This window comes from Limulus polyphemus, unplaced genomic scaffold, assembly GCF_000517525.1.
Source record: "Limulus polyphemus unplaced genomic scaffold, Limulus_polyphemus-2.1.2 Scaffold6630, whole genome shotgun sequence".
NCBI lineage: Eukaryota > Metazoa > Arthropoda > Merostomata > Xiphosura > Limulidae > Limulus > Limulus polyphemus.
In genome coordinates this window covers 32,303-43,086 of record NW_013672240.1, presented here as the reverse complement: position 1 = coordinate 43,086, position 10,784 = coordinate 32,303, and the positions used below count along the sequence as shown (strand labels likewise).

Genomic DNA, 10,784 nt, shown 5'->3' with positions numbered 1-10,784 from the left:
TTGTCAAATTGTGGGTTAGTTTCAGGCGTAAGGATTGATGTTGACAGTAACAAGAAACAAGCACATTCTTCACACACGCCTCATTATTAATCAATTAGATAGCATTTATAAGTTCTGGAAATGTTATTGAAAATACGTGGGTATTTTTAAATGTAGTTGAAATACGTGAATATGAATAAATAATATTTTTTTATATTCTTTCATATGTTTTTGCCCAGTAAATTTGAGTGGGTCGCCATAAGCTGTGGTCATGAATAGTGGGTCGCGATTCTAAAAAGTTTGGGTACCTCTGCATTAGAGAAATCGTATAGTTAAGAAAAGCGTATCAGAAAAATAGGGATTATGTATTTAGAAGCTCCACAAAATCTTTATTTTATATAATGTTTGTCTATAATATTAACCTAGTTAGTAGCTGTCATGATTTGATCTAGTTTTGAGCAGTGAAGATTTTGTTGACGGTAACAGGACACGAATTATAGACCACACCCCTCAGTGGCTCAGCGTAAGACTAAGGGCTCATAATGCGTCAAATCGGGTTTTAATACCCGTGGTGGACAGACCACAGATAGCTCATGGTGTAGCTTTGCACTTAGCAACAACAATAAGTAGATCACAGATCTACAGTCTGACACGTTAACTACTACAGGCCATTATTGGCCAACACACGACAAACGGTGTAGATAAATAGTCCATTAATTAGCTTTGCCCTATACAAATAAAATATAATCTGTGATATAAATTTATATAGCTTAACACATTTTTAAGTTTCTTTAGATGCTGTGTAATATATTTTCCAAAGTTTTTTTATACTATTAAAACTGTGAACTTTGTAATACATTTCATTCTAGCACCGTTTCTAGTTTCCTAGATAGTTTTTATCTTTTTTTTTTTTATCCTTCGGAGAGTATGTGTTCAAACACGAAGTTGAAGCAGCTAATTTTTCGTTTGTTTGTAGTTGAACACAAAGCTACACAATGGAATATCTGTGCTGATGGGGACTTCATTGCTCGATGTGCGCATCGGTAAAACTAGCTTGATAACACTATGTTATTTCATCAGCAAATATTTCACAGTGTCATCACTGTATTAAAATACAGTTGCAATATAATGTTGAAAGTAATTAACATTTTCAGTGAATGTTATTACTTCTTTGTTTCTTTTAGAATGTTGTTTGGGAGAAGATTGAAGGGCCTTACCCCTACGCCCACGATCCACCTCCTTATGACTGTCCTAGATGTTCCTTTCACGATATTGAAATTGACAACTACCGTTACAACGTTCGAGACTTTCGTGATATTTCTGTCCTTCGTATCAAGGACGTTTTAAACGATGATTATGGCATCTACCGCTGCAGTGGTACATCTCAACTATCGAGCTTTGGTGACACTGAGACGGTTTATCAGATTGTCGAGTTTTTTCAATAAATTTTACTTGATTCGTAAATTTTCCAAAGATTCACGTGGAGTTTTTCGATTCATTTAAAATCAACAATGTGTAAGTAAAGACGTAATGATAAGTTCTAGGGAATTATTAGCATATTTAGGTTAATTCTTTCTTGTTATATCAGATTTTTTAAGGAAAAGGTACAAAATGTTATTGGTAAATCTAGGTTTTGTTTTTAATATGTTTCTTTTAAACTCATACTATAACGTTTTAAACGCTGAGTTGACTGTTATTTAAAGATATAATCAAATCAATGTTGTCAAATCCTTTTAAAAGGAAGCGTGTCGTTTAGATAAATTTCATCTTTTTTTCCAACAAATTATTTAAAAAACGCTTTCTGTTCTGGGCATTTTTAGTGCTTGTTTTGGCATGCTTAACAGACTCATTAAATGTATCATATCTTGAATTTTTGCAAATTGTCGACAATGAGATTAGGTATGTACACATCAAATAATGTAAACGTTATCGAAATCCTTCAATTTATTAAAGTATCAGATTATGGAACGAAATATGTGACATATATGATCGACTACATAAATATCAAACGCGAGAATTACAGATAGTTTGTCATTATTGTGGCATTTAGGTACACTGTTATAAGTCAGACAGTTCAAGTATCCAGAAATGTTATACAGAGTAATATTTTTATTGTTATAAGCCCTGAGTCTTACTGCTGAGCCACCAGGGAGCGAAAATAAAATTAAACTGAATGAAACCACCAGATAGAACAAACTGAGTACAAGGATAAATAGATAACAAAATTACAAAATACACAAATACAAGGTAATATCATAAGATAAACCAACATCAAACTGTAGACTATATACACATATATATATATAGTATTTTAAAAGTTTCAGGCCTACCTGTTGATGTAGGCTGCTAGACCATCACGGATTATGGACACTTTTAACAGCAAGCTGTTTTATCAGTCATGTGGTTTAGACGTGAAGAACTCCGTAGATCTATTTAACTTCTTTACATCAAAGACAGATTATATAAATGAATAAAAATACTACTTTAGAAAGCAGGAAATAGAAATCCACTAACCTCCTCCTTTCCTCTTTTATATAATACTCCACTTGGGCGCCAAAGAATCTCTCAACAACAACATACATGTTTTGTTGTGGAAAGTAATGACTACAAAATAGGTGTGATGACTTTTAAAGAAGCGGGAGAATACTTATTCTGAAACATTGATAGCCCACAATTCTGTTTGATGACAATGCATCCAATGCGTTGGGCGGGTCTTCAAGTTTCTTGGATGGTTTTCAATAGCCCTCTGAACAGTGCAAAGTGTCAAGCATTTTACAAGACTCATAACTCATTGACTGGTGAAGTTCAAAGATGTTCAGAGGGTTTAGCCACAGGAAGAACAGGAATTCAGACAGTAACAATGGGTTGAAAACATAACCAAGTTGATGCAGTTAGCTTTACTCCAGGTTATGCATGTGCAGTAACCATAGTAATTTCATCTGCCACCTGAGAAATATGATGTCTCCTACCAATATATGGTTCCCTTAGTAGAACCTAATTCCACTGGGAAAGTGATGACTGCAAAGTGGTTCTTTATAATTAGAACTAAAAAATTTTCCTAACTTTAGGGGTCAAACAACTCCAACTTGCTTCCTGACACATGTTGAATATAATCCAAATGAATGAATAAGTTTGGTTTTAAAAAATAAACACAGTTATATTCTTGTAACTAATATAAACTTCATGTATTAGAACTACGTTGTTAGAAATAATAACGAGAGGAAATGTTCAGCAATATTCGCCAAGTTTGGAAGTTGTTTTCATGTACAAGTCAAACATATTTCTGAATAAAATTAATCAAAAACAATAGATACATTGTTTGCTTCCATTCTAAACAAACAAGTAATCGTAATTTACTTTATTAAAACTGAGACACATAATCTACAAACATCACAATTGTTTCCTTTTACCAACATTAATAAGCACTACCATAGGCCATCCACATTTCACATCTGACATGGGGTAAATTCTAAAGCAACTCCAGTGCTTTCTGTGGGTGAGAAGTCATACAGTTACGTATAATCCAGTTTGGGACCAAATCCGAAAACATATTTTTCACCTCCACTAGGAAAACACAGAACACACTTAGTGTCTTTCTGTAAGCTTATTTATGTGGTCATTACCAAATATACAACATCTCAACATTTCAGGCGAAGTTCCTTACTAGCTAAAAAATGTGCTCTTGTATATATATATATATTACATTCGTTATTGCAATGTTTCATCTATATTATTAAAAATATACACATGTTGTGTATCCATCTCAATATCACATATTAACTAATATGTACTATACAGTCAACGTTCGGCAGCTAGCGTGGTTTTCATGGAAACTAACGCCAGCGTCATTTACTATCTCCACATTAATTAAAATAAATGTAAGGTCTCAGGTGCCACCTTAAGAGTCACAGTAATCGAACTCAAACTATATCATGAAAATAAAAACAATCTCAGACAGAATAATTCTCACATATAATGTCAACAGCTACAAAACACACACATAGACATGTAATCCAGTGAATTAGGAACAGGAGGGAAGACGGAAACTTACTTTTCCCATTGAAACAAAACAATCACCCCGAATCACAGTTTTTGTTTGATTTGTACAGACAGTTAGGGTTCGCGAAACCCCATTACACCAAATAAACACGAACAATAACCTAAATACAAACATAGCAAAATGATGCACATTTCACATGTATACAATATATGTCAATTTATCATACTGTGTTAGAGCACAACCCTTTGACTGCACTTCATGAAGGCTGATGAGACTGCCAGGTGCAATCTTGGATACCAACACAACCTAAAATCATTTCGATTTATGTGCAAGATAGTGAGTTTCTCAGAAAGTTTTCACCAGCAAATGTCTCGCTCAATTTGCCACAACCAAAAAACTCAAAAAGCAAGGATTGCAAAGTCCTTTCAGCATGTTGATTTATTACATTCAATAGTCAAAATAAACTGACAACTTCTATAATATCTTATCTAACAAGATCGGTTGTCCTAGATTTTCCTGTGTTTTTTGTGATCTTCTCTTCAGAAATTCTACAATACAGTTAGATAGATCGAATGATTATTGTAGACCAACATCTCACTACTAAATATCACTTGATAGCTTGGAAAGTGAAAGATGAAATTTCTATTTAGCTGTTAATGTTTTGACCAATCCTATCTGCTGGTCAACCTATTAGTATTTCATCTGATTCCTCAAAAATAACCAAATATTTACTACCTCTTCGTCTCATCAGCTGAAATGAAATGATATGTTGATCTGGTGTATTCATAGTCAGATTCGATACACCTCACACACAACCTCTGTAACTCAATTCACCCCAATGAGCTGCTGAAAGACAAGACACAGAGCAGTCCAGCTAAAGTTGAGTTATTTGCTGCCAGCATGTACCTTAGCCAGACCAGGTTAGCAGGATCGAACTTCCATTCAGTTACTGTTTTGTCATAACATCTCATTTAACACAAAAGCATTTTATCCATAACAGTGATGTACAAATTCATGTTCATCAACTATTGCAAAACACAACCATTTTCCTTTTGTGAAAACGCTATGCACATTTACACTGGATATAGGACTATACATCGGATCCAACAGTAGATGTATGTCTTGTCCACTCATCAAGTGATTTGTAGAACAACCAAGTAATTGCTGCTCAGTGTACAGTTTGGCATCATGACAAACAATAGATGCTCATCCCAAACAATTTCAACAGGGTTAACATACTTAGCAAGCATAGGATTGACAGTCTGTATTGTCTGTTCAGCCAAACCATCAATCTGGGAATTGTGTGGTGAAGCCCTCAGTGGCACAGTGGTCAGTCTGCGGAATTACGATGCTAGAAACCGGGTTTCGATACCCGTGGTGGCCAGAGCACAGATAGCCCATTTTGTAGCTTTGTGCTTAACTACAGGCAAACAAACAAAAAATGTATTATGAACTTTACTTTTTTAACGACACCTAACGTTATTCGGCTTACTGATGGCTGTTGAAGTTAACCCTTTGATATGTGTGGATCTCTCCAGCTGCTCTAAAACATGCTATTCATTGTTCAACCAACAAAACTGTGACATATTTTGCTAAGATGTAAATGAAAAGATAAGATTTAGGATACTTTGTGAATAATAAATAACAATCAGAACATATAGATTATCCTTCAATCTATTTGGCAAAGAACCAGCTATATCTTAAGTGATTCTCTCGACAGAAAAACAACAACACACAACTCTCTGACATAGTCTTCCTTGATACAGCTGTATTTTTCTACTCTGAGCAGTACAAGGGGTAGAGTGTCTATGTTTTTTTACAAATGCAACCAGAAAAACAGCACTACCACTTTTACATATTAGCGACACTTGCATTATACAAAATCTGAAGTATTTCCTGATAACTTTGTGGACCATTGAATGCATCACGGGTTGGCTACTACATTTTATTGCTTCATAGTGATGGTACAATATGTCATCCTGCACTCATAATTGACTATATAAGTGCCTGATGTCTTCTGCATCATACTACATTTGTCAGTTTGTGATGGTTGTTCTTTACCTTAGCATGCTATCCTTTGTTCCTTCAGTTGCTTTTCCAAATTTTCTAAGTGGTCATTCTTGGTGCCCATCCAAATACAGAATTGTCACTGTATATTTGGTTTGTTATCACTGCTTAGGCAATGGCTTTGGCTGTGGCATATGAGATTTGAACATTCAATGAATGATCACAATTACACTGGCTTATGATATAACCCCTTTGAATTCCTGTGCTATACCCAATAAAGCTATACTATTGCAGTTGTCCATATTAAGTGTGCAGTCATACCTTCTAGGATTTCAAATTTTATTGGCCTATTCAGCAACACATGACTCACACAAATCGTGAACTCCCCACCATGTAAGTAGTGACATTAATATGTGACAAATATAATAACTAGTAGTTCTTTCTTTCTTTGTTGTGTACTATTGGTCTTCAATGATTCCATGATTACTCGCTCCAAACCATCCTGGACCTGCGACAAAACCATATCAATTCCGCTATCACTGACATCTGTGCCTAGGATGAATGAACAGTCTTGGTGAGCATTAGCCAGCATCAGTCCTTCGACCAAAGTACGCTTTGAAGAACGGGACATGTCTTCATATTCCTGTGTCTATTTATTGGTGCCAGTGATGTTGTTATCTCGAAGAACTGGACTCAACCTGTCGATAACATGATGTGAAATATATTGAGCTACAAACTTCTCATTTGATCTCAGGTAGGGATCAGTCTTTGACTCCTTGACAACTTCGATCTTCTCGGGATCAGTGGAAACTGTTCCTTCTACTATGTGACTAAAAAACTTCACTTCCAGGTGCTTGATTGCACATTTCTCTGATTTCAATTTCAAGCCTGCATCCTAAATGTGCTGGAATACCATTCTCAAATATGCCCAAGTTATTGGAAGTGGCATAAAATATGCAAATAAAAATTATTATAGCATCCATATAAATGAAACATCTCTCTCATTGCAGTGTTCTTAGTTCAACCCACTCTGTAAATTTGTCGACTAAAACCTCACTGTGATCTATGGGAAACATGCTTGAGAATGTCTTTCCATGCAGCCTCCTTAATTTAAATCTTTCATATAACTGGCCAAATCCTCATGGAGTCCTTGCCTTCAAGCTTTGAAATCGGATTCATGAATTGCTTTGTTCTCCACAGATTTGGACTTGCATCACAACTTCTTGACACCTGTGTCTCAGCTGTTAAGTTCCTCCTCATCAAAGTATTCTAAGTCATTAAGTACTGGACTTCCTAAACTCATCATCAGGTTTTGCACAACCTGTTCTCAATTCCACCCATTTCTAGCAAATACCTATATGACAAGCTTGAGGAATTGGTTGAAATCCTCCTTAGCTGTTTCACATTATCTTAGAAATTAAATGGTGGTGCAGACAGGTACCTGTTAATAAGTTGTCTATCCCTGTTGATTGAGAGACTATATTCATTTGAGGAAAGCCCAACCTTCTTCTAGATGTTCATAGATGCGTGCATCCTGATGAATGTGGCATCCTCAGTTGAAATATTGTGCAGAAAAACGTGAAACATAATGATATGTATTGAAATTGGTTGCCAGATGAGGTCTTGGAGCGTTTTCGTTTTCAAAACGTCTAGAGATACATGCAATCAGACGAATGTGGCATCCCCAGGCAAGAGTACTGTGTATAAAATTTGTGTCATGTAAGGATACATCGATTTTAGCTGCTGAACATGGTCTCATGGTGTTATTTTCTTTAAAACGTTAAAGAATGCACACATTCCTGTGAATGCAGCATTCTCAGAAAAGGTCTTGTTAAAAAACGACATAATGCATAAAGATGTATCATATCAAGAGATTAGTTGCTCCACTTGATGGCACCACGGTATCTTTTATCGATTTTCATCCATTGCATGCACCTCACTGCTTTTCTTGGCCACAGGTGACAAACCAGTGCCTTCTGATGCCTGTGCTTCTTAACAAATCTTTGGTGTCTCACAGAGACCACCCCAGTAAGCCTATCTAATATTCAGATTGCTCAACACCAGCATGATCCTTCTCTTCTGCCCTGTACTCCAGAATACAGGAGGTGACAATTTTAAATTGAGTAAAGCAGACTGGGTGTCCCCTAGCTTTCTATCAATATATTGGCCGAAATGATGAAGTAAGAACACGTGGTTGGTAAAAGCTCTTAGTTTAAGAGAGTGCCTCTCCTAGTCCTTACTGTATTCTTAGAATATCTCTTCACTTCTCCCACAGATTTTTACTCTCCTCTACAAGTTATTTGTGGTCTTAGAAAATGTCACTTCCTATTGATTACGAATTCTGAATGTTATTGTACCAGAGAGGCAAATGGAAAAATAAATGCGCCAAAAATACACTTTGCAATAAGCATATTTTAGTCATGACACTAAAATTTAGCTTGATAATAAGTCTGGTATTCAGATACACTTACATTCATCAGTAGTTGCAAGTATATGAAGAAACAAAAACATAGATTCCAGAAATGCTATGCAGAGTAACATTTGAAATACAGCAACGGAAGTATAAACACAACAGATGTTTAATCAAAAATAATTGTGTACGTATTTTGAATATCAGCTGGTTTCTATGTTCCATATATTACTGTGTGAACTGAAGAAGAATTTATGGTTACGTCCATACATGATAAAACCAAAACAAAGATTAATGTAATACAGCACTTTCAAATCGGACCACAATACTTAATGCAGTGTCATACAATTCTTAAGTTACCAATGTTAATGACTATTCCAAATAATATGTATAAGAGAGAGAATTCCTATCTTGTATTAACTTGAACAAATATCTCTGTCCTTCTTTGAGATGGGTTTAACCCACCTCGGGAAAAGACGAAGTTAAAGGTACAAGCTGGTTTAAGATTCTATGAAATAACTTTTGTAGCATCAACATTATTTTCTCGAAGCAAAGGGGTCAATGCATGTTTGTGACCTTTTCAACTAGTTTACATGCAGTACACATGCATGGAAATTTAGAAAAGGTGCTTTATTATATCTCAATAAAGACATAGTCTTTACTAATTTTAGAAGAGAGAGAGATCAGCAGTTATGTCAATTGTGACATTATCATACTGTTTATTAGAATATACAACTAGAAATGTAATGATTTACTTTTCTTGTATGAATATATTAAAGGCAACAAAAATGAAGATTTCAAGTTAATAGAGACTGTTTAGTGCTACATTAAGATGTTATTGTTTACTTGTTGTAATGCAAAGCAACACTGAGCTCTCTGTTGTTTCCAGCGCGGGAAATCTAACCCTAGATTTTAGCGTTGTAGGTTTTTAACCACACCAATGACCCACTAAGGGACCTAATATTGTAATAGGTCTGTTTGTCTTTTATTATACTGCACAACAAAAAATTTGCTACTAGAGGAAACTCAATTGATTCAGAGTAATTTTATGGTGCTGATTTCAAAACTGTAGTCAGAATTTGTCTATCGTCTCTAGATTTTGAGTCATTGTAATATCTCAATATCTTATCAACATTAAGAGAAATACCATGCAATCGACTCAATACAATTGATTTATGCTATGAAATTTAGTTTACTTAGACAGTTTAATGGGCAAAAGGCATACATTTTTGAAAACTTCAAACATTGACTGTATTATATTGGTGTAAAATTCCAAATATATTGTTCATATACGTTATTTGTTCTCCATATAACTGTAGTGAATTGAACCAATTTTGCTTCAGACGTCTCTCTCTCAATTGTCTCTCACTCACTCAGTTGGTCACTTTGCCTCGCTCCACTCACCATCAAAACAAAGTCAAATCTTCTTCCTCGCGTCATACACACGATATAATCAAATTCTGCAAAACTTGATTTTTAAAAATCTTTTAAACTCTAGTTCTATAAACATAAATCCTTTTATACTTTTTTAGAAAATTATTTGAAGTGCTGGCTGTCTCCAGTTCAAGTAAAGTCCGAAAGTGCAAAAAATCACCTAAATAGTTTTTGCTACATGTGTAGAAAATATATTAGTGTTTCATGAAGAAAAACAGCACATATAAGGTAAAGGTAGCTTACTACCATTATTTTGGGTGCAAAATTTGTGACCAAAAAAAAGCAAAAAACATTGGGCTCCACACGTGTGTTGTACAGTTTGCACATCTGGCTTGACACAGTGGCTGAATAAGAAGAGAGTAGGTATGCCATTTGTAGTTCCTGATATGGCTTGAGCCCAAAAATCATCTGACTTACCGTTATTTTAGCAATGATTAACATTTCAGGATATTCAGGCAAAACTAAACAACACATTAAATGTCCAGATATTGCACCTGCAATGAAAGCAGTATCTCAGGGAAATGGTCTTCCAGTACCTCATCTACCAGCGAATTGGGAAACAGAAGAGTTATCATGCAAAGAAGATAGCTTTTTATCTAGTAATTTTATTCCTGTGGCACCTCAACATAAACTGTCTCATCTGATCACACAAGAAGTGCTAAATGATCTGATTTGTGAATTGTCTCTATCAAAGCAGTATTAGGAACTTATTGGCTCTCATTAACAGCAATGGAATTTATTAGCTCCAAGAACAAAAAGTTTCAATTTACCGAAGTCGCCATCAAAGTATTGCTTCTCACTACAGCATGCAAGATACTTATGTTTCTATACAAATGTTGATGCACTAATGGAAGAATTGGGTACTGAACATCATCCTTAAGAATGTGGAATTCTTATCGACTCATCTAAAGTTAGTCTAAAATTGTACTTTTGCACAATGGAACACTAAGCCAT

General features: G+C 35.1%; 1 protein-coding gene across 1 annotated transcript in view; it reads left to right on the top strand.

Annotated features, from left to right (window-relative positions):
* The window catches only part of LOC111089563, a 5,676-nt gene extending 4,173 nt beyond the window's left edge, over positions 1 to 1,503 (top strand). The window contains exon 3 of the mRNA XM_022402320.1: positions 1,164 to 1,503. Coding sequence (XP_022258028.1) covers positions 1,164 to 1,424 — 261 coding nt within the window. The 3' untranslated portion in view covers positions 1,425 to 1,503. The remainder of the gene's footprint in view (positions 1 to 1,163) is intronic.
* Positions 1,504 to 10,784: the final 9,281 nt, after the last annotated feature.